At 32.0% G+C, this 24,500-nt stretch overlaps 3 protein-coding genes and 1 pseudogene across 8 annotated transcripts; 2 read left to right on the top strand and 2 right to left on the bottom strand.

Moving 5' to 3' along the window:
- Nucleotides 1–678: 678 nt before the first annotated feature.
- LOC105783902 (uncharacterized) lies at nucleotides 679–3,289 on the bottom strand. Of its 2 annotated transcripts, none has more exons than XM_012609614.2 (8): nucleotides 3,022–3,289; nucleotides 2,864–2,925; nucleotides 2,398–2,551; nucleotides 2,180–2,268; nucleotides 1,815–1,947; nucleotides 1,447–1,539; nucleotides 1,239–1,341; nucleotides 679–1,129 (listed from the first exon to the last, which is right to left on the bottom strand). In XM_012609614.2, exons 1-8 carry the CDS (start codon nucleotides 3,181–3,183, stop codon nucleotides 789–791), a joined length of 1,137 nt encoding a protein of 378 aa, XP_012465068.1. In that variant the 5' UTR covers nucleotides 3,184–3,289; the 3' UTR covers nucleotides 679–788. The 2 variants fall into 2 exon arrangements, with proteins under 2 accessions (XP_012465068.1, XP_012465069.1); XM_012609615.2 differs by having other exon boundaries at nucleotides 2,398–2,548.
- Nucleotides 3,290–4,018: 729 nt separating this feature from the next.
- Nucleotides 4,019–8,370, top strand: LOC105782816 (single-stranded DNA-binding protein WHY1, chloroplastic). Of its 4 annotated transcripts, XM_012607823.2 has the most exons (8): nucleotides 4,021–4,364; nucleotides 4,443–4,540; nucleotides 4,649–4,741; nucleotides 5,054–5,148; nucleotides 7,041–7,114; nucleotides 7,599–7,687; nucleotides 7,845–7,900; nucleotides 8,011–8,370. In XM_012607823.2, exons 1-7 carry the CDS (start codon nucleotides 4,121–4,123, stop codon nucleotides 7,881–7,883), a joined length of 732 nt encoding a protein of 243 aa, XP_012463277.1. In that variant the 5' UTR covers nucleotides 4,021–4,120; the 3' UTR covers nucleotides 7,884–7,900; nucleotides 8,011–8,370. The 4 variants fall into 4 exon arrangements, with proteins under 4 accessions (XP_012463278.1, XP_012463277.1, XP_012463276.1 ...); XM_012607822.2 differs by lacking the exon at nucleotides 7,845–7,900 and having other exon boundaries at nucleotides 4,026–4,364; nucleotides 4,446–4,540; XM_012607821.2 differs by lacking the exon at nucleotides 7,845–7,900 and having other exon boundaries at nucleotides 4,027–4,364.
- Nucleotides 8,371–8,479: 109 nt separating this feature from the next.
- Nucleotides 8,480–13,101, bottom strand: LOC105782815 (hypothetical protein). 2 transcript variants are annotated; one of them, XM_012607819.2, is made up of 14 exons: nucleotides 12,897–13,101; nucleotides 12,742–12,803; nucleotides 12,513–12,578; nucleotides 12,365–12,440; nucleotides 12,149–12,219; nucleotides 11,682–11,783; nucleotides 11,209–11,298; nucleotides 10,748–10,822; nucleotides 10,154–10,186; nucleotides 9,945–10,022; nucleotides 9,594–9,656; nucleotides 9,436–9,474; nucleotides 9,247–9,359; nucleotides 8,480–8,788 (listed from the first exon to the last, which is right to left on the bottom strand). In XM_012607819.2, the coding sequence occupies exons 1-14, from the start codon at nucleotides 12,949–12,951 to the stop codon at nucleotides 8,767–8,769; spliced, it is 945 nt and encodes a 314-aa protein (XP_012463273.1). In that variant the 5' UTR covers nucleotides 12,952–13,101; the 3' UTR covers nucleotides 8,480–8,766. The 2 variants fall into 2 exon arrangements, with proteins under 2 accessions (XP_012463273.1, XP_012463274.1); XM_012607820.2 differs by lacking the exon at nucleotides 9,436–9,474 and having other exon boundaries at nucleotides 12,897–13,100.
- Nucleotides 13,102–15,169: 2,068 nt separating this feature from the next.
- LOC128036122 (serine carboxypeptidase-like 44) lies at nucleotides 15,170–22,166 on the top strand (annotated as a pseudogene).
- Nucleotides 22,167–24,500: the final 2,334 nt, after the last annotated feature.

The raw sequence follows: 24,500 nt of genomic DNA, 5'->3' as shown, positions 1-24,500 counted from the left end.
TTTTGAAAGCGGGCCAAGCCTCAGGTAAGGCTTTTTTGGTCCAGGCCCGGCCTGGCTCGACCCAAATGAGTCTTTTTTTGCTTTTTTTTTTTACTTTTTTTTTGCTATTTTCTTATTTTTTTTCACTATTTTGCTACCATTTCACTATTATGTTGCTACTATTATGTTGTTATTGTATAACTATTGTTTTGTTGTTAATTTTGTTACTATTTTAAATGTATTTTCTTGTTAAGTTGCACATATCTTGGTATTATTTAAACATACTTACTTTTTTTAAATTTATTTCTAATTTGTTGCTAAACATTTATTTTAATGTTTCTTGTATTTTTATATATTATATTTTTTTATAAAAATTTTATATAAAATAATAATAATAAAAATTAATATAGGCTAGGCTAGGCTGGGCTTGGACAAAATTTTTGACCCATTTTTTAAGTCAGGCCTAAAATTTTGGTTGAGCATTTCCATGAGCACCTCTAAATTACATTCCCGGCAATCGGATTCCAAAGAATCACACTGTATTTAATCATAACTTGAGAAAGCACCAAACACTACTTAAGTGAAAAGATTTTATAGAAGATTAAAATAAAACCTAAAAAATAGATTCTACTAAAATCTTTACTATTATAGTGAAATATTGTTATAGCAGCAATATATACATATATATATATATAAATATAAATATATAACTTGTTCTGCATTCTCAATATTTACCATCCATCCATCATACAACATAAACACTGAGTTTGTAACTTCACATAACCTCCCAAAATCAAACTGTTGTGTTATTAACTGTTACTAGGGCATGTCCTTGCATTGTGCCCCTCTTTTCGGCATAACCTGCAGGTGTATATTCTACTTCCAGCGGTCAAAATGTCTCTCACCCCTATCACTTGAGGGCATGTGCGACGATTATGACCACTTCTGCGACAAACTTTGCAACGGTGACGCCTTCTACTTGACCTTCCTTCATTGCTCAACCTTGACCTTGGACAAGTTCTTCTGTTATGACCTTTTCCTCCACATACTCGACACTTGAACCGCTTGTCTATTGAACTATCTCTAATTTCGGGGCAGTAGTGTCTTCTATGCCCTTCACGGCCACAATTTCTGCAGAAAAATTTGACTCCTGCATCACAAGAAGAAAGCCAACCTTAAAAGGGACTGCCTATACTGCCCCAGTTGATGCAAGTATGATATATATAAACAGCAAACTTTTAATGGAAAATGTAAGCAACCTTTCATAGAAATGCTCCGCTTATGTCGGTTCTCTGGATCACTAAAAAAGTCTTTCAAAGCTTCAGAAACACGCTTCCTTGCTGCAGCTGTTCCTTTTGCTTTCTGCATTACATATAATATTACTACCAAAAAGCATCACTTTGCTTCTAAGAAAAGAAAAACACAAGTTCAAAAACTGGTATATGCTTCTTCTACTTTCAAATATACCTTGATGGCAGCCACCCTTTGAGCTTGAAGCATAGGATCACGATGAATGATCTTCATTCTTTTACTAAATAGTCCTGTTTTGGCATTTAGACTCTGCAATCATCCAACTAAACAAAGAAGATTAAATTCATGAAAATGTACATCTTTCTCCAACTTCAAATATATATTCAGAAGAAAGCAATAAGCAGCTTTCAGATAAGTTCACTAAGGCACCTATATTGCCATCAAGCCCCACTAATGCCTTCATACGTAAGGCAACAGATAATGGCAGCTTGAAGAGGAAATCCCTTTAAAACAAATGAATGACTAAAACGAAGGCCTAAAATCATTACAATAAGATGAAGTCAAGATTCAAGCATCCAACTAACTTTTAGTGATCGGCTGATCTTCAATCCAACTTCAGGAGATGGTGATTGGTAAACGCGCTTTGATTTTTTCTTCACATCCAGTTGCAAATCTAGATTGTCTACCTCATCATCCTCTTTTACTCGGAGTGGAGAACTGGACAAGATTAAAGGAACATTTTTAGATAAGCACTCCCATGATCTTTAATACAAAAAGGCTCATACAGGTTTCATCTATACTGCAATTAACTTAACAACTTGACATTATATAAGATTCACCCTAAAAGGAAACCAAAGAGAATACACATGAGAAAAGGCAGAAATGTGGATCAAGTAGAGAAAAATGACTTAAATGTTGAATAAAAGAGAAAGTAGAATAAGGAGATTACATTGAACGAGCTTTCTCCCATGGCTGCTCATCTATTGACTCTTCCCATATCACACGATCTCCCAAGCACTGACGGCAAGTCATTATACCCTGCCATTATGAGTAAGTGAATGGCTAGGATGGGTGCCATCAAGTACTTAATAATAATAATATTAATAATAATAATGATAATGATAACATGTCATGTTCCTATGTCCATTGAAGAATGCAAACATGTACCTTTCCATTACATTGGGAACAATCTGATCTTGATCTTTCGATACCGCACTCGGAACATGGAGTATAACCTCTCCCCCTGCAACTTGGACAAGGAAGCTCTCTGATGTATTGTCCATTGGGACCGAACCAGGATCTTGGTTTTGGAAGGGCACTGCTGAAGTGAAATCAATTCAGTAGTGAGTTACTGAAGATGTCAGTTCAATCTAACATTCACAGGTCAGCTGAAATGTGAAAGCAGCAAAATGTTAAAGTTTTTTTAACAAGATATAATGGGAATTCAGGAGGGAGCTGCCATTTGAGCAATAGTTCCAAAAAAACATACTCAACCTACTCACCATTGTAAAGCAGAATAATAAGCATGTAAAAGCTACAATTGACAACATACTAAATCAAGATTCTCAAAGCAAATCAAAAGAAGCAATGCATGTAGACTGAAAGCATTAGAGCAGGCAGGAGTGCTAAAAACCTTGGTTTTGGAACAGGCGAGAGTCCAAATAGCTCCTCTGAAGGATCATAACCCAACTGTGTCTGCCACCCACAGAGGAAAAAAATAACATTAAAAAAAAAAAAGAAGGGAAAAGCACCAAAAAGAGCAACCCCGTAGAAAAAAGAAGAAGAGAGTACTTGGATTTGTTTAGGCAGAGGAACTGAATCATTATTGTAGGAAGATGAAGATGAAGATGAAAAGACACAAGGTTTGAGGCTAATCTTTGGGTTGGAGTTGAGAATAACCAAGAAACTCCATTGAGGAAGGAGAGGTCGAAAGAAGGGAGAAAGTGAAGACATTTACATATGTAAAAGTTGATTCGAGAGAGAGTATGAATACCAAAGAGAAGATGAAATAAAGCTATCAAGTTAAAATGGGCTTCCCAACTTAGAAGTGATGTTGAAGAAGACCATGTGGTTGGCTAAATGAGACGATGTGTGGCATAGGATAAGCCTCTAGCTCCCGACCCCACAACACTTTATATGTATGTTTTAAAACAATATCAAAAAATTATAATTTGATAATTGAATTATTTAAAAATATTTAAATCACTAAATTATTTAATAAATTTTATTTAGACTATTGAATTGTTAAATTTTAAAAAAATTATATCAGCAAATTTTAAGTGATGATTCAACTATCAATACTGTTGATCAAGACTCATCAACGAGTAAAAAATATATCTCGAAGTTAATTTAATGGTAGGGTCGAAAATAAATTTTTTTAAATTTTGATTTGTTAATTCATAAGGTCTAAAACTATTTCATAAAATAGAAAAAATCATATAAGATCGATTTTAACACCTAGTGACTTCAATAAATTTTTTAATAATTCAACGATTAAATTATAACTATTTTTAATTAAGTGACAAAACAAAAATTTAAACATAATTTCGTGATTAATAGTATATTTACCTTAAAAAACCAAACATAATTTTTTTTTTCTAAAGCAACTTGTAAGACCCTCCCATCCTAGGACATCTCAATTAAGTTATCTTCAAGTAAGTTTTAGAATTTCCCATATATTTATCTTTTAAGATTTAAACCTAAATTCTCACAAAACTTAAATTTAAAACCTCAAAACAAATCAAATTTTTTATCATTTGAAAAGGATTCTTTTGATAAAATACGCAAAAGAAAACTTCAACTCTTATCTTCAACCTTAAAAAGAAAATATTAAATCAAATATAGGTGGGAAGAGAGAGAACCAAGGAAAGAAAATACCCAACAGAAAAGAATGCTGCAACTTCAACTCTTATCTTCTCCTCCACTCACTCCCCAAACCTTAAACCTCAACTCCATCTCCAACCCCAAGCTTTTCCCATCTTTCTCTTCACTCAACTCCTCCCAAACCCGTTCCTTTAAATTTAATCCCCTCTCTAAACCCTCCAAGTTTTCTCTCAAATGCCGCCAATCTGAATACTTCGATCAGAAACAGAGGTTTAATGACTCTTCTTCTTCTACTTCGCCATCATCCTTAGGTAAAGCTAAAGCCTTGTGTTTGTACCCTTTTTTATCAGTGTTTTCTTTTCAAGTGTTGAAAGTGTTTTATTTGACAGCAGGGTTGCCGGCTAGGTTTTATGTAGGTCATTCCATTTACAAAGGGAAGGCTGCTCTGACTGTGGAGCCAAGGGCACCTGAGTTTGTGCCTTTAGATGTACGTTTCATTCATAGTTTCCTCTTCTTTTTTTAGTTCATTTTGCAAATTTTGATGGTCTTTCTTTGTTTTGTATGCTCATTTTCTTTGGATGTGTTTTATCTACAGTCTGGGGCATTTAAAATATCCAGGGAAGGTTTTGTGCTGCTACAGTTTGCACCTGCAGCTGGTGTTAGACAATATGATTGGAGTAGGAAGCAGGTTATCTTATGCTAAATAAGCTTTGATTTAATGCTGTTTTAAAAAAGAAACTAACTAAGCATTTAACATTTTAGATAATGGTGTTTCTAATATTTGGAGAAATGCATGGTTCAAATTTTAAGATAGAACAAAGGAATCTTTGTTCCGAAATCTTGTTAAAAAGACTTCACAGATTTGCATGTATGTGGACATTCATAATTTTGGTCTCCACATTCTGTGTTTACTGTAGATCAAATGTAAAATCTTTGTTGTGAAGGATGAATACGTTCTAGAGACATGATATACATCCATTACTGGCTTGCTTCTCTCCAGGTGTTCTCATTGTCTGTTACTGAAATTGGAACTCTGATTAGCCTTGGCATGAGGGAATCGTGTGAATTTTTCCATGATCCTTTTAAAGGAAAAAGGTACTATCCTTCCCTTTCTTCCACTCACCCTCAAACACCCCTCTGTGTATTGAATACTAGAGTTGCTAATTGAACTCTTCCTCTTGCATTATGTTTGTGCTGGCAACTGCTTAAATATTTTATATCCCTGCAATGAGGCCTTGGCTTAATGGCAAGATTGACGCTTCAGAAACTTTGAGATTATAGGTTGGAGTCCCAACTTGTGTAAATGTGTGGGTTCTCTTCCTGATTTATTTTGGTTAATTGGTTACCTAGTTAGTCAGTTCAGTGCTTATAATGTTTGATTATGATTGGATCTGTTGATATAGTTGTAATTTCATGTATATATATATTAATAGGGGTGAGCAAAATTCGATTCGAAAAAATCGAAAAAGAATTCAAATTTCGGGATATTCGAATTATTCGAGTCAATTCGAATAAGAAATTTCGGATTTCGAGTTCAGGTCGAGTTGAATTTTTACAATTTGAATAACTCGAATAATTCAAATAATAGATTAGTATAAATATCCTTTTGGTCCCTATCAATTTTGAAAATGAGCAAATTGGTCTCTCTTAACAAAATTACAAAAAATCAAAATAATTTTCAAAAATTAAAATAATTTTAAAATTCAAAATATTTATAAAAATTCTAAAATTTGTATTTTTAAAAATATTATAATTTTTTTAAAAATCTAAAAATATATAAAAAGTTGAAATTTAAAATTTTATAAAATAATAATTTTGGAATCTAAATAAGTCTAAAATATCTTATTATTATTATTATTATTATTATTATTATTATTGTTATTATTGTTATTATGCTTTTAAAAAGTTTTCAAATATATATGGTTTTAAATTTATGTGCTCTAACATGGAAATAGTTATATTGTAACAAGATTTCAATTTGACATTATTAATTTTTCTAATTTAACTCGAATAATTTCACTCGATTCGACCGAACGCTCACACTTAATTCGAGTTATTCAAAAATCCAAATAAGAAAAGACAACTACGTCGTTTTAATAAATGTTTACCTTATCTAAAGTTAAAAGTCAAAACTATCAAGTTAAAAGGCAAAATTACGTTGTTTTGATAAATGTTTACCTAGTAGTCTTACTTTCCTTCCCGAATAGCCCCACTTTCCCTTTTTGCTTTACTCAAAATTAATCTAAAAGCTTGTACTTCGTCTACTAGTTAAATAATCGGTCCATGTAAATGCACATTAAGTATACATAATAAGATTTATTAACTCGACTTGACTTGATTCGAAATTTTTTGACTCGATTTGACTCGATTCAAAAAAAAATCCAATTGAGTTCAATTGCTAAAATAGGATTCGTCAACTCGACTAACTCGAAATTTTTTGACTCAATTCAACTCGACTTGATCGAATACTCACCCCTATATATATACACATATCTCCCATCCCATTTCAGTTTTGTGGCTTCTCATATATTCATATGCTATACGAAAGTAGATGTTTATTAAGGCAAGAAATATATATATTTATGATAAGAAGATTTTTCTTTAATAGAGGAGGAATCGTTCCATGTGCAGGATGTTATGTTGGTTTTATGAAGCAACGCCTTGAGTAAAATCAGATTTTCTTTCTGAATGGACTAGAAGCCTAGAAATGCTTATAACTTGTTATTTCTGTTAATCATGAAAATGCTTAACATTTGGGTGGAGGAAGCAAGAACCACACATTTATTCGTAACTGCTAGTGACATGCTTGTAAAACTTTTTACTTCATGTACTTCTCGACAGTACAATTAGTTTAAATTTTTATAATGAAGTATATTTTGCAGTTGACTGTCATATGTAAATGTTGAAAAAAAGAAAAAAAAGAAGGCAAAGTTGTGACTATTGTTTTTAATTGAGATGAATTCTAATGACATTGTAGTATTTTTCAGTGATGAAGGAAAGGTTAGGAAGGTGTTGAAGGTAGAGCCACTCCCGGATGGGTCTGGTCACTTTTTTAATCTTGGTAATGCTCAATTCTGTTGAATCCTTTCCAGGAACTAAGAATATTATTTGCTTTGGTGATGCCATAACATCTAATTTTAATGCAGCACCATTAATAATTTTCCTAGTTCCATGTCTAATGATAATTTTTCAAGTTCATTTACACATCACTTGTAAATCATTTTCGATTTGATGCATTTAATACTGTATCCCTAGAAAAATGTGCATATTTAATTATTTTTTTTTTGGTATAGAGATGATTCAGTGTCCTATAATGTTAATTATGTGTTAGAGGATGCCGTTGTCGGTGGATCAAACTCACGTTGATGTGATATCTTCTAACCAAAACTCCTTTAATCAAAGTTCGAATGGGAATGGTGGGCACATATTTATGCACCTCCGACCCCCATTTTTTTCTCTTATTTCTTGTCAAGCTATGTGTGATGTGATCATAATCGACGTGTGACAGATTGAGACCTAACATTTCTAGTGACTTTTTGTTGAAGGTGTTCAAAACAAACTTCTAAACGTGGACGAAAATGTTTATATCCCCATTACACGGGGAGAGTTCACTGTCCTCAAATCTGCATTCAGCGTATGATAATCCTCTCCTTTTGTTTTGATTTTCATTTTGGACTTCCTGTCAATGGACTATGGTTTTAGGATGTATCCAAAAATTGCTGTCGTAACAAGTACTAAGACGTATAGTTGAGGGTGGGGGATTGAATTGTCTTTTCTTTTATCTTCTGCAGATTGTTCAACAAATACTACTTGCACAACAGCATACATAGGGTTGATGATTGAAAATGTTAATTTCTTATATGCTTTGAGAATATTTTGTGTATGGTCTATAGATGTTAGCATATCATTAACCATATCCTAATTGACTTGGAACTTTTGGTTTGCCTATCTCTGCAGTTCATTTTGCCATATCTTTTAGGTTGGCACGCCTTTGCCAATTCAACCAAACCGGACGATACAAGTCGTGCGAATAATGCCAATCCTAGATATGGAGGAGACTACGAATGGAGTAGGTAGTTCAAAATTTTGTCATAGGATGAGGAGGTTTCTAATTTTCGTTATGCTTTCCAGAATATTCTGAATTTTAGCTTAGATAAAATTATCTCTGCCTTGTGTTTTGAAGCGATGTAGATTGCTCTCTTGGCTATCCTATCATATGGTATTATAATCTGTCCGGACTCGAGAGTAAATATTGGAAACTGTGATGTGAGCTGTATCAATTAGGTTTTCCAATTTAGACAGAGTATTCATTGATCATGTAGGCTCAGGCTCTCTAGTGAATGGTTTAAGCCGATGTAATGGTCATATATCGAACGGCCCTTATTCTTTCTTTTTTAACAGAAGGCAAATAAAAAACAGAAATATATGCTGCAAACTACATGTTTTAAAACCATGAATACATGATAACGAGTAACGTGATCAACTACCTATAGGTATCAAAATACAAAAGGGTATCTGCAAACTGAAATGTGTATATATTTGCCTCCGAAGATTTATGTTCTCATTGAAGGCCTCCACCATTTCTTGTACACGGCGTACCGCCAAGTTTTCACTCTCGTAATCTATGACGTGGATTCTGTTATTTATAGGCATAGGTAACTTCTATCAACTGCCACACTGCAAAATGATAGCTATGAATTGAACACAATGGCATCAACACCTAGCTGAAACGCTCCTGCAAAATATCATAATCTCCATCATTGCTTGACAGCCGCAAAATATTACTTTCCTTTTCGTACCTCATACCCAAAAAAGGAACATAAATTCAGTACATGGTAGAAAAGAAATGTGAGAAAAAAAGACGAGACATCGTCATTTTCTATCTTAACAGATAAAAACAAATTAAAATGATAAGAGAGAAAATGAGATATGTAAGTTTGTTCAAAATTATGCATTTTTCAATAATTTTATTTTCTTTTCATTTATCAACTCTACTGAACAATGAAACAAATTATTATGTCTTTCAATTTTTCTATCTTTTCTACCAAAGATAACATCAATGAAGCCTTGAAGTGCCACAATGACAACCCAATATTGATAAAAACATTGTCCTCCAAAAAAATTTTCTACTGGGCACACTAAGTTTAACTTACGTGAACTGATAGAGCATTAGGGTTTTAAAAAGAATCAAACCTTTGCAGGCTTCTTGGCTCTTCATCCAAATTATCAAAGCCATCTTTCACAAAACCATCTCTTCCTGAATCATTCATATTTCCAGATGAAATATCTGCAACATCTTTCAGACCCTGAAATAAACAAGCCAACATTACAAATTTAACAAATGAAAATTTACAGCTCATTCAATTAACTTGTGTAACATACATGAAACTTTGGGCTACCACATTCAACTAATATCGATACCTGTGTCAATGCACACTTCATTTGAGCACAACAAATTTAAGTATAATAGCAAATGTGCATGAGTATTTTCCTACAGAGAATTCGATTTTTGAACTTTTTCTACACATTCAGAAAGATACCTTCAGAGCTGGAGTTCCTGATGCAAGTAAAGCACGAGATTTCCCAGAAAGTTTAAGTTGCTCCTACAAGCAAATGTCAAATCAGACAATTAGATTATAGTCGTAAAATGATTTACAGATGGAATTATTGAAGTCATACTTGAGTGCAGAAACACGTATCATATTATCTTTCAGAAACTAGTAGGGATTACCACAGGTTTAAAAGAAGAAATGATCCAAAATACATAGACTAATGGAAATTATAATGACAAATTCCAACCCACTCATTATTTTTCATTTTTCCCTTTTAAATATGACCAAGTACGACAGAATGAATAATATCATATTTTCTTTCTTTCCACTGATACAAACCTGCAGAGCTTCAGGCATGTTTGCTTTCTTTCCACCAACCATATTACAAAGGTACCACACACCAGCATTAGCAAGATCCTGCCACAAAAAAGATCCCAATATTAAAAAATAGTATTAAGAATTACAACTACACTTGGTGTATTTTCCTACCGGTATTACACATTTAACTTCAGTGTTGCAAAGTACAAAAAAAGGTAAAAACTAACTACCTGCTTATATTCCAATGAACCAATTTTGCCATCCTGCAAGGGTGAAAATTTGAAAAAAAAACAATTATTACAGAAGCAAAACAATTCAACTAAAAGTATATGAACAGATAGACTTTCAAGTCTTGTTGAGAATTTTTTATTTGATTGCATTGAATAGCATATCTTTAGATATTACAGCTGATTTTTAGATATACTAATTAGAGATTTTCTTTCCTTAATTGATTCAATGCTTCATGTATATATAGTAGTACATATTTCTAAGAAATACATACTTTTGAGAGAGTTTTTCCTCAATAAATTAGAGTATTTATATCTAATTTCATCAAGTCTTATCAATATGCAATTCCTGTATGAGATTTTAATTTGAACTTCCTAAGAAGAGGAGAAATAGAGACATGAAAAGAAAGAATCAGTGATTCTCCTCTTCAGTCTTACTAGAGGAACCAGTTGACTTCATTAACAAGTTTAACATCTACAGAAGTGGGGGAGAAACTGAAAGAGGGAAAGAAGAGAATCACCACTGCACCACCAATTAACAACCAGTTCTCAACAAGTGCAACAATTATTAGAAGGAAAAAAAGAAAGAATTCTCACCAAACCAGAGATCATTCTCTGCAGTGCATCCAAATCATATTCAATATTAGACAGATTCATATGAGCCTCTTCTACCTGCTCCACAAATATGAGCACCATTAGTGATGGTAAAACAATAATTCACTTGATATATTGGTGCATTACAACCCCAAAACCAAGTTCATTACTGCAACGCTTAGAATCAACGTGCAACAAAAAGCATCATAACCTTGATATTCTAACATCAAAGTTCAAATGTTTCAAAAAATTTTGGGCCTACATATTATCTTTGAAATCATAGCCAGATTATCTCCGCAGTTAGAAACATTTGAAACAATAATGTGTAAGTTGTAACCAGTTGCACTCTTTTAACTCCTTACTTAAAGCTAAAAACATAAAAATGCAAGAAGAGGAAATGAAGATAGATGATGGGGAAGTGGGCCTCATTCTGACTTCAAAGATGGATAAACATGTGCACTTACACTTGTTTGAATGCTCTTCGAGATTTCCTTCTGTGTTTCCATTTTATCATCCAGGTTCTGAATGCGTTGAGTCAAATGCTTCTTCGCAGCCTGCCAATGTAGGATTTATGAACTAATCAGAGGCTCTATGAACATCTCATAGCATGCTTTTAATATAAAAGCTGATTTCAAAACTAATTAGGAAAACACATATTGGAAGATGCACTGGAGGAGTAAGTACAAAAGGAATCTTTTGCTTTTGGAAAGACTATAACCAAAGTTCTTTGGTTTCTACTCGATCTCACTGTATATGGAATTAATTAAAAGGCAATTTTCCATTAACATGAATCACCATTACTTTGACTGGCCAAATTCTCTTTTAGTAAAATAAATAAATTCCGTGGCAAATAATACATTTTTACAGAAAAATGCTTCAGTGAAGCATTTAACCCTAAAACATGATAGAAAATGCAACGAAGAGAGCATAAACTTACAGAGAGAGCATCTGAGACAGAATCCAGATGTTTTGTTAAGTTCTCCACAGCCATCGCCATATTGCGTTTGGTGACCCAGAAAAGATCAGAGAATGAAATACCCTAGTAATTAGAAAAGGAAAGAAAAAAAATATGTTAGTCAAATTACAAAGCAGACAGCATGAATGAAGAGTAATAGAGCTAATTGTAGAAGTTAATATCAATATGTAAAATTATCGATTTTGTTCAATAATGCAGATGCAAATAATCAAAAGTGACAGGGCAAGCATTGGGGGATTTTATTTTGTATAGGACAAGATAACTAATTCTACGGAGCCACAGAATAGTGAAAAAGAAACCATATCAATAAATAATGAAACATTGACAAACAGGGCAGGCGTCAGCGGATATATTTTGCATAAAAATGATAGTTAATTCTACTATGTAAAAAAGAAACCATATCAGTAATCAATTAAATCATGGCATACCTTCCACCACATGTAACCATAACCCAATGCCCCCAATGTTGCGGCTGGCACTACAAGAGAGGTTAACTTACCTGCCAAATCAAGAAAAAAGCAAACAACCAAAGCAAATCCACTTAGAAAATGCTTCATCTAATCCCGTTAATGCAATTATAAACTGGTTTCACATATATGCGCCTAAAAGAACTACTATTTAAGCAAATATAATTAAGAAAATACCGCCAGAATCCCCATTCAGAACAGTTATCTGCCGTGCTGATGCCAGTTGCCTGATCTCCGTTGACAAACGACGCACCTACAAATTAATAGAAAAAGATCAATATTACAACCAAAAGACTTAAACTTTAAGCTCTATTTCCTCATATACCTGAGCTAGAAGTGCATCTGAATCATCAGCTTGCTCCCCCGATTTTTCGAGTCCCTTCACCAGCGACTGCCAAATCAGGAAAAAAGGAGTTAAAAGCTAAAATTAATAGACGAAAAAGAATGAAAAGTAGAAACCTAGTCAATCAACACAAAATCCAAAGGACAAATATTTGAATCATACGGCAGGGAGAAACTAGCAAATCAAAACAAACAAAACGATCAAAACTAACCTGCAATTCGCCTAATATGTCCGATAATTTACCGTTTTTCAGGAGGACAGTACCCGTATAACCTGAAAACGAAATTAACAAGTTGAAGTCAAAATTAAAACAGTAAGAAAAATAAAAAAGAAGAATTGAAGTAAGAAATTCAGTTGGAACGGTACCGGCGCCGGCTAAGATCAAGATCTTCGACAAACCTACTCCGGTTTGCATAGCCATGACAGTGTTTTCGATAGCTTGCCAAAAAGAATTTGGCTGTGGTTATGGCTGAAGCTGAGAAAAGTTTTGGGGGATTGAGTTTAAAGTTCACGATTGCTTAGCTGACAGCGTATATAATACATACATAAAGTTTCGTCTTGTTCCGAATATTTGAATATATGAGGATTGATTAGGAAGTAAAACTGCGTCGTCGAGATTAAGTAAGACAGAGTTGGGCCTTGTTTTGGGCTGAGCTTTTAGTCTAAATCAAATCCACGAGCCTCCTTTAATAAATATTCATTTTAAGGGTTCTTTCAAGTTTAAATCCAAGATATAAAAATTTAAACATTATGGGTTTTTTGTAGATTTTTTTTATTAGTGTTAGTAATATATTTCAAGTATTTCGAATTAGATAATGAATAAAAAAGAAATAAATGAAAAAATCAATTCACTTGACACAAAATAATTGTTTATTCGAAATTTCTTTAGACCCAAAAATGGGCAAAATCTGTTCAATAGAAGTTTCAGAGTTATGTTCTTCTTATATGTATATGTATGTGTATATATATACTTGAAGGAAGACCAAGTCATCAGACCGTCCACAAAAATTGAAGCCTAAATACATTCCTTATGAACATCAATTTTGTGGATATTATAAGTTGCATACTATTTATTAGAGTGGTTCAAGGAGTAAAATGGGTCTGGCCAAGTTCAAATAGTAAAAAAGAAAAAATTATTTATGCCTGACTTGATTTTATCCGTTTGATTCGAAAATTCTGTTTTATTGAAATATTGAAGTATACTTTTATATTAGGTTTAGTTACAAGTTTACACCTTATAAGAATTGAGAATTTGATTTTACTAATTTAATCTCGTTGTTAGTTTTTGAAAAAAATTAGTAATTTGTAAACTTGAATTGTTTACTTTTATTAATTTTTTCCTATAAATGATTGAATTGGTATGTTTTACTAATTTCTTCTCATATAAATTATTGATTTTAGGTTAATGATTTAATGGTATTAATTAACAATGCAGAAATGCCCCCAAATTAAGTGATGAACATCTAGGACCCGTAAGAATTTTAGTTCACAGTCCCTCAAGAAAACATATTAAGGAAACCTGCAAATATGTTTTAATCATATATCCAGCGGTATGATCTTTCTTAAAATGAAAATTTTTTATTTAGACTTTTAAAATTTAAACTAGTAAATGTAAAATTGTTCTTTGCCTCCTAAAAATGATAAAAATTTAATTTAATCATTTAAAATTATAAAGATATAAATTATTAAACTGATAAAATTATATTTTTAATATCATAAAAATTATAATTTAATTTCGCCCCACTAAAAAATTTTCTGAATTCGCTCCTACTTATACTTCCACGAAACCATAAAGTTAAGGGATGCAACAGTGGATGTGTAGTAGCATCCACTTCCACAAAGTAGTACAACAAAGCTTGACCATGCTTGGCATCTATAACAACGTAACCAGAGTGTTGCTTGAACGAGACATGGTTAGGTTGAGATGGCAGTCTAGTTATCAGATCTGCAGAAATCTTGGATATTAAAAAGAATAGGCAAGAAATAGCAGTGAAACAAGGTGAAAATTGTTAGTATATTAAATTAGTATATTGCTAATTTAATTAGTCGAAATAGTCAAAGTTTGTTAGAATTAACAAACTATAGTTTAGTTTGTTAATAGTCAGTTTAGTCAGCTTTCTTCTCTTGTAATTTGTATAAATACATTCATTGAATGAATGAAAATACAAGTAAAATTTTACCAAATACACAATTTCCACAAAAATTGCATCCTGTTTATTAAACTTTTCTAGGATGGATAATAAATGTTGCATCTTGTAACGAAAAGGGTTAATTCCACTAGAAGTTCTCGAACTAAGGTATAATTTTTAAATTGGTCTCTAACATCAAAATATTATAATCGAGTCTTTAAAGTATTAGTGTCGAATCAATTAGTTCTTTCTAAGGAGCAAATACGAGGGACCAAGCAAGGGCCTTGCCCCTTACCCCAAAGAAAGGTGAAATTGTGTTTAAGTTCCTTTAAAAATTATCCATTATAAGTTAGTATAATGGCAAAAATTATATTTTGACTCCTCTAAAATTTAAAATTCCATTGATCTCCTTTATTTTTATTTTTATTTTTTTACCTTCACCCCTAATCCTTCTGCTAGCTTAGAGATTAAATGCAAACTCAAATTTAACACGTGGATCAAATTATAAACATGAGTATAACTATTTTACGGATCCAAATTGTTCAAACAATAGGTACACACGTGTTTTAAATATGCTTCATGCCAGTTTTGAGCAGTCATTTAACGCTTAAGCTAATGGTTAAATTAACTCAATTAAAATGTTTTAAGTTTAGGAATCAATTTAAAATACGGACCATAATTTAGTGATGTTTAGAGGAGTTAACCCATACTTAAATTAAGTTACCATCAATGCACTTCTTTTCATTTTCATAACGAACAGAATCAAACATCTTGTATGTTGGGAGTCCAATTGGAGTTGCATTTTCGTACTCAAATACTAGCTCGAATTACACAAGCTTCAATGACACTTTTACAGGTAAAAAATAATTTACCATGAAATGAGCCCCACATTGGTTAAGTGTTGAACTTAGAGCACTGATTTAGAGCCTTTTCTTCAGCTGAGAAGAATCTAAATTTCCTTGTTAACTGGTTCAAGCAATTCCCATAATACAAAAACTCTAATTTGTTTCTCATCAGGGAAAGCTATGTAGGAAAAAAAATTCATTACTTGAAATCTTTTTTAAATCTATGTTTTGCTTATTAACTTTTAATTTGCAGGTCATTATGTACCACAACTTGCTGCTTTTGTGCTGGACTACAATAAACATTCCAATGGCAGTCCAATTAGGCTCAAAGCTCTTGCAGTTAATTCCAATGGCAGACCAATTTACAGTTAGTCTCTCGTTACTTAAAAATTGTTCCTCAGCTTTTATGCCAATGTCCAACATTTCTTTTGCTTTTTCCCCTAATTCATACAGTTGGGACATCCTCTTTTGGATTGGGAAATTAGTATCGACAACACCAAAAGTTTTTTGGTCGCACGGAGTCATCTCAGATGAATTGTTGGAGCTACGAAAAACGATATGCAATTGTTGGAGGTACGAAAAAGAGTTTATTCACCAGACCTTATTGAAAAAATGCAATGACGCGAGGAACAAAGAAGCTAAAGAAATAGGAGAGTATACTTACTCAAGTGATTTGATTTTGCTTTGCACACCGACAAGTCAGTTTGGACAGTCTCTTTACCTGCAAAAATTCGAGGCATTGCATACAGAGGTAAGTTGTGCATTGTGTCTCAGTAAAATTATATGCTGCAAATGTTAATCTTGGACAGTTGTCGGCAATTATGAGGTCTTCTAATGAGATCGATCACCCTAGGTGATCCATTCTTCAAAGATCGCATACAAGGATTGTAACACCCCATGCTCGACCCAGTCGTCGGATCCGGGTATGGGGAGTCATAGGTTGACCCGATTAAAAAACATCCATATTTACTTTTCTTTATAGAAGTGGAAATTATCCTTATGGTGGGTACCCTTTTATCAGAGCGGTATTCCCTTAGTTTAAGATCATTTTTATTTGGAAGTGTAATTTAAATAAAAACCCGCAACATTAAGGATGCATGAAAATCAACTTAGCTTATTGGCAAAAAACACTAGTTTTTAAAATCATATATGACAATCACGAGCATATATCTGCTCCACGAATACGCCACTTGTGTGGACTAACATTTATGACAGATAGGCTTATTCTTCATGCTTTCATGCAACGTGCAATACCACATGCACCATTTTTTTCTGCGTACTCCCTTTCTTGTGCTAACTTCTGATCCTGGTTCCTGAAGAACCCAACTTTTCCTGTATCTTCAAATCCGCTCATCTGAGCTATATAACAACATTACCTCTGTATCCTCCTAACTCCCTTCTTGTATGAACACATAAGTGTTCTCGCGCAAGGTCGAGTTTTCACCAATCATCGTAACACCCTTTACCCAAGACCATTGCTGGAGTCGAGCATGAGGCATTACTTGACTTAACTTAAAAGTTTGGGGCATAAAAATTTACTTTTAAAAGTTATTTCACTTTTCATAATAAGGCTGCCCACCTACGCAGCAGTCACTTAATTAATTATAAATAAAGCTAAAAAACTTGAAATTTAGATCCGTAAATTTTCCCTAAAACTAGACTCATATATCTTTTTACCATAAATTTTTCAGAATTTTTTGTTCAGCCAATTAGTACAGTTAATTAGTTAAAGTCTCCCCTGTTTCACTGATCGACTATCCTGACCTCTCGTCACTAAAATTCAATTATCTCATTGTACAGACTTCATATTAGACCTGTCTATGGGCCGGGCCCGTTTAAAAATGGGCAGCCTCGCAAGATTTTTGGCCGGCAGAAAAATATTAAATATATATTTTTTATTTTATTTTTAAAATATAATAGTTTTTTATTTTAAGTTTATTTACTTTCATTTCCTTGACTAGTGTTACAAAATAATAATAATAAAACATCAAGTTTGTTTTACTAATCAAATGTTAGATTTTGTTACAACAATTGATACAATTAATAATTTGATAAATTTACTAATCAAATGTTAGATTTTATTACAACAATTAATACAATTAACAATTAATAATTTGATAAATTTACTAATCAAATGTTAGATTTTATTACAACAATTAATACAATTAACAATTAATAATTTGATAATTTTACTTACAATTAATTTTAATAACAATTAATTTTAATTTTAATTAAAAATGGGCCGGGCCGGGCTCGGGCCCCATATTTTTTCTTCGGGCCGGGCTGGGCCTGGGCAAAATCTCAGGCCCATATTTCGGGCCCGGGCCTAGTAAACGGGCTAAAATTTTTTTGTGGGCCCGGCCTGGCCCGGCCCATGGACAGGTCTACTTCATATGGTGCTTCCAATTATTTATACTTAAAATAGACTCATTAAGGAATCTAAAAATATAAATTATAACTCATAATTCCTTCTGTACAATTTTTAATGAATTTCTAAAGTCAGAACAAGGGACTTCAAAAAACATTCTTACCCTGTCTCACTAACATTCAAATATCTAAAAATATATAACTCTTCTGCTTATCTATTTCTTTCATGTGAAAGTAGACTCATTTAGCTTTAATTTCATATCTCACTCTGCTTTTAATTCAATTTCCACCATTTTTGGTGATTTTTCAACGTTACGACAATGCTGCTGTCCAAAAATTGTTCCGTTGAAATTTTATTATTATTATTTTAAAAAAAATTCAATATAACCCCTTTATAATTATTTAACATTGCCTGCAAATTTCAAATTATAACCAATTTCAGTATTTCAACTAATTCATTTCAATACTAATAAAGTTCAACCAATCAACCATTCCAAGCTAAAAACATGTATATTTCATTGTCTAACACAACCATCACATTCAGATTTACTTTGCATTCTTAATCATTCATACTATTACTTTTTACTTCAATTCCCTATACATGCCATATAAATGAAAAAGTTGTTTAACAAAATCTACCGGAGTAAATCTAGATAGTGTGATTCTTGATGTAGATCCGATCTACTGAACGTATTTATATGTCAATCTATAATAAACAATAAACACACACAAGTAAGCTTATAGAAAACTTAGTAAGTTCATAGGCATTTAAGATAAATCTTACTGAACTAATCATAATAATTCACATCTTACTATTCACTACACTTCCTGCCATACACAATATCCAATTGATGAAATCATTTAATTGTGCTCAATTTCAACAACTATGATAAATCTACCACTTGAATATGAGTTTATGTAACACTTACCGACCTTATCAAATTAGTGAACCTCTTACGGAATTGAGTACTTCATTTCCTCGATGCCATAGTCCAACTATGGTCTTACACATAATCACATAACACATACCGATGCCATAGTCCAGCTATGGTCTTACACGGAATCACTTATCATTTATCACTTATCACTTATCACTTGTCACTGATCAGATAAGTGTAGCTAAGCTACCACTTATCACTTATCGCTTGTCACTTGTCACTGATCAGATAAGTGTAGCTAAAGCTACCACTTATCACTTGTCACTGATCAGATAAGTGCAGCTAAAGCTACCACTTATCACTTGTCACTGATCAGAAATACTCAAATCCGACGTTCCGTTTAATTTGATCATTTATTTGGTTTTCGCATTGTTATTTTATTTTCAATCCATCAACAAATATATATCATCATACACTATATAATTCATGAAATTAACATTTAATCATTAAATTTCATCCATATGAACTTACCTGACTACTTTGGAAAAGTTGCGGAAGTTTAATGACTAATCGATTTTCTCCTTTCCTCGTTTATCTTCGGGTTCTTGATCTAAAGTAAAAATTTATTCATTCATCAGCATATAATTCAATTCTAATTCATTTCACAATTTATACCCTTTAATTTTCAAAATTACACTGTTACCCCAAACTTTACAGTTTTTACAATTTGGTCCCTACTCAATTAACCTCTCAATTGATCTAATTTTTCTCAATTAACACCTTTTACAACTATTTTAGGCTACTATATAGCCTTTTATATTCAAAACCGCAACATCAAACGCTAATTCCAAACTTTTTCACAATTAGGTCCCTAAAATCAATTTCTATCAAAATTACTTAATAAAATCATCATATAATAAAATTAAAGCTTTAATTCCATGTTCATCATCATACAAATTCAGCACTCATCAATGGTAACTCTCAAAATCAGCCATGAAATCAAAACTAATGAAATAATTAGTTGGATCTAATTATAAAAGTATCAAAATCACAAAATTAGAAGGAATAATCAAGAATTAAACTTACATGATTCAAATATATGAAAAACCAGCTTGGAGGGACCCTTCAATGGCATTTTTTGCTGAGAAATATGAAGAATTTCCTAGAAACTCTTTTAATTAAGATTTTTATTTGTTAATTTTTACAAAATTTCTAATTTTGCCCTTATTACATCACTTTTTCAGATTTTTCTTCTCTTATGCCATCTCAACTATTCCATATTGGCATATTTATGCCTTAAGTCCCTCCTTATTTACCACTTAAGCTATTTAATCACTTTTAACAAATTTTACATTATTTTCAGTTTAGTCCTTTTTAATTAATTGACCACCCAAACGTTAGAATTTTCTAACGAAACTTTAATACCAACTCAATGACACTCTATAAATATTTCTAAAAATATTTATGGCTCGATTTATGAGTTTGAGGTTTCGATACCTCATTTTCGATTCTGATTATTTTAATATTTATTCCTAGTACACTATTCACTATTTCAAAAATTTTCTAACTTCACATTTAACTTATACTCACTAAATTAATAATATTTTCTACTCATTTGTCAGATTTAGTGATCTGGAATCACTATTCCGACACCACTGAAAATTCAAGCCATTACATGGTTTGCATCTAAATGTCATACTGGAGGCAAAACACATTATCTTCTGTACAACATCCCTCATGTACCCCCTCACACACAACGAAGCTTGTGTACCAATGAAGGATTACTCATACTGTATATGTATACCAGGTTTTTTGAGCTTGTTTAGCCAAGTTTAAACATGCATGTACTGACTCTTTGAATGGGACTCATCAGGCATGAACTTTAGAAACAAATAACTGAGCCACTTACCTGGCTATAGTGAGTTTAGAGGTAAGCAAACTAACATACATACCAGAAAAAAAGTATAGAAAAACTTACCAAGATACTTTACTCAGAGCTTTATCTACTCTACTGATTCTTTTCCTTTAGTACTAGGACCTTCTCCCATTTCTTTAGGTAAACAATAAAACAACTTTTTTAATCATTGAAAATAACCAAAGACTTATTAAACAACAAGAATCCATTCCTACCTCGTATTTAAAGAAATCCTACCAATCCTTTCTTAAGTTAGTTTCTACCTATTTGGTAAAACTTAAAGGAAAGTTTAAGAATTTACCAGCAGACAACTAGCACAGAAGTTCTCCTAAACTTTTACAGTTAGCACCCTTGTTAGCAAAGAAGAACTCTCCTGGTTTTTTCGATAATAACAAAGTCTGGTGGAGAAGCTGAATAAGAAATCTTCTCTCTCCTATTACACTGAATAAGAAATCTTCTTTCCACTATCACACTATCCTATTTAAAGATAACCTACGTCCAAATCACATTCAAGATTATCTCTAATCATTACTTGTTCTCTCATGTTTCCACTAATTAATCACATCCTATGAGGCTCTAGAAATGTCCTAATTATTGACATGTTGCCTTCACTAGGATGCTAGATGGCCTAAAAGTATCCTACAAGACATCGTACTTACTTAAGTAATGATAATAAAACACAAGTTACGATCTTATTAGCGAGAAAGTCCACCTAATAAGGTCCTCACCTTAACTATAATCTCGCTATCGCTCAAACTAGCACTTTGCAGTGTTGGCAAAGTTCTTCGTAGCGCTTTGCCATGAAGTTAACAACCTTATCAAGTCTAAGTCTCGCAACTTAAGTGGTCTCCTCTGGCATAGTCTCCAAAATTGAATCGGTTCACCAAACTAGGGTGTGACAAGGATACCTTAACAAGCCCCAAGTTCATGAGGCACTTCATGAAAACACAACTCATTTGCCTTATGTTTGGGAATTCTATGGAGGTATGGCACCATGCAGGTTTGCAATATCTCTTATGACTCCAGAATTGATTTTAAATTTTTTTCAAGTTTGAATTTGTTTTTAATTTCAAGTTATTTAAATTTGAGGCTCAAGTTTTTTATGTTGGGTGATGATGAATTTTATTCACTTTAAGATCGAATCATTCTAAATTACTTATTAAATAATTCTAATTCAAAGTGTTTTGAATTTAAATTATTTATAATAAAATCAGGTTGAATCACATTTACTAATTCTTTTAGTGATAAAATCAGTTTTAGTGATAAAATCAGATTGGGGTGGAGTTAATCATTTCGGGAAGTAAGGGATGGGCAAAATTTGACGTTTGTAACATTTGCAACAATCAGAGGTGTAGTACATGAAGTCCTACACACTTCTCATTCACCTAGCCTCATTCTATTTCAGGTACCTATCTGCAGCTACAGAAGAGAAAGAACACTTGACAAAATATGTTGACAAGTGTTATGATATCTTGGTTATTATCAAATCCAAGCAGGAATAGATCTAAATATATTCCTCCATAAACAACATTTTCTTTTTTTTTTTAGATCTCCTATCCTATGTGGAATAGGTTGGGTAGACGACTCTCCTATTTTTAAAATTTTATTTCACGATGAGCAATATTTTCGGTTTGATTACCAAAAATTCTAGTTGTATTTTCAATTTGTTCATATTTTTTATTAAAGGATCTTAAATAATCATGTTTTAGAAGATCCAAATCTAATTTTCTTTTTCCATTAAGATCTTGATCTGTTTGATCGATTTCCATTGCTTCGGTATATCTATATTTTCATCTTCATCTGTTGAAGAATTTTCTTCATTAGATTTATAACTTGTAATTTTATATCTTCTAAGTTTATATAATTATTAGAACTACTACTATCAGTAGAATCATAGTTTAACATATAATGATAATTAAATAATACAAGGAGATCTTTATGTTTTTCATCAAGTTGTTCTATAAGTTTTAGATATTCTATTTTTTCATTTTTATCGATGTCTTAGTAAATTTATTCTTCCAATGTTCTAGTTGTTTATAGGATTGGAAGTTATATTTTGTTGAGTAAGTAAAATTTCTTTTCATTAGGTTTTTATGCCTTTTATTTTTAGTAGATGATTCTTCAAATGAAGTGCCTTCCTCTTGACAAAGCTAATGTTATATTACTATTACCATAATATAAAAGACCTAAATGATCTATTTCTTGTTCTATATTTTTATTAATAAGAACTTGTTATAATTTATTATTTAACTTCGGATAAAATATCTTTAGATTCCTTGTTCAAATCTAATTCGTTACTTCTCCTAAATTATTTATTATTTATTTTATTTTATTAACTTTACTATATAAATTATGAAAAAATATAAAAGTAATATATAATAAGGTATTAAAACCTTTACTAATTGATGAAATGTTATTTTCATTTTTAGAGTCAATATGCATAGCATGATTGCAAATTTTATCCTGTATAGACAATTAGTTTCTTCCATGAAATTTATCTTAGGTATCTAAGATTGTTTATTATCTATTAAATTCTCTTATTTTAAAAAGCCAATCGTCTCAACGAGGACAAAAACAAGCAACAAGAAGAAAATAATTGATATATGTGTTTTAAGATAAATAACCATAAAATAAATAGAAGTGAGAATAAAGGATAGTACATACAATGAATACTACGATATTATTTCTCCAGAAATCGTTACACTATAGCTCTGATACCATTTATAGGGAGGACAAATGATGGTTAAGGTTACAGAATGAAACCAGTAGTAAATGAAAGATTTACAAAAGAGAGAAATGACTTACAACTTTGAGAAGTAACTTGAAGGAGAACTTGAATCTAAATTCAATGCAAAACTTGAATGTCCTTTTTAGGCTTCTTCCACCTCTTTTTATAGGAGAAATTCACAACTCTATTTAATTGAATTTAAATCCCGCATAGTTTTCTGATAAGGACGATGTCTCATCTTTGACTGATGACATCTTTGTCCAGTTGTGGTTGCTTCCATGTTGCTTCCTTGTTGTCTAGATTCAGTTGTGGTTGCTTCCACATTGCTTCCTTCCTTGTCTTTTTCTTAATTGGTTTTTTCCTCCCAGCTTCCTCTGTCTTTTACGCTATCCTTCTTGGATATTATCCAGATTTATTTTTTCAATTTAATCTAAATTTGATGAATCCATTGACAATCTTGGTGAGTTCCAACTTTCCCATGTATTTTTGATATTTTCAGTTATATGGGAAGAAAAATCTTCAATCTTCATTTCAACTATCTTTTTTAATAGTTGAACATATTCTTCATTTATATCATTATGGTGATATCCAACATCAAATTCTAGTATTCTTCAACCATCAGTCTAAGAGCTATAAGTTTTTTGTATATCATCCTGGTGATATCCAACATTAAATTCCAGTATTCTTCACCCATCAGTCTAAGAGCTATAAGTTTTTTGTTCAAGTAGATTTTTGGCTTTGGCAATTAGATCTATTCCTGATTGGATTTGATAATAACCAAGATTATTATAACACTTGTCAACATATTTTGTCAAGTTTTCTTTCTTGTAGTTGCAAATAGGTTTCTTCCTTCGAGCATTTTTTAGATAGTCCAAATTTGATATAGTTGATAAAAATTTTCTCTTTCAGCTATACCAATAAGGCTACTAATTTCAAGATGAAAGTAGTAAAATAAATCATCATCATATACCATTTGTAATAACATAGATTTAATAAATGCTGAAAAATCTTTTAATAAATGAAAAGAAAAAGTTTGAGCGGTTATTTCTTTAACAAAACCCCATTCAATATAGCTTATATCAAATGGTTCATGATCAAGTCTAAATTT

Source organism: Gossypium raimondii, chromosome 13 (genome assembly GCF_025698545.1).
Source record: "Gossypium raimondii isolate GPD5lz chromosome 13, ASM2569854v1, whole genome shotgun sequence".
Taxonomy (NCBI): Eukaryota; Viridiplantae; Streptophyta; class Magnoliopsida; order Malvales; family Malvaceae; genus Gossypium; species Gossypium raimondii.
Note: the sequence above shows the minus strand (reverse complement) of the source record. Positions and strands in the feature narration are given on the sequence as shown.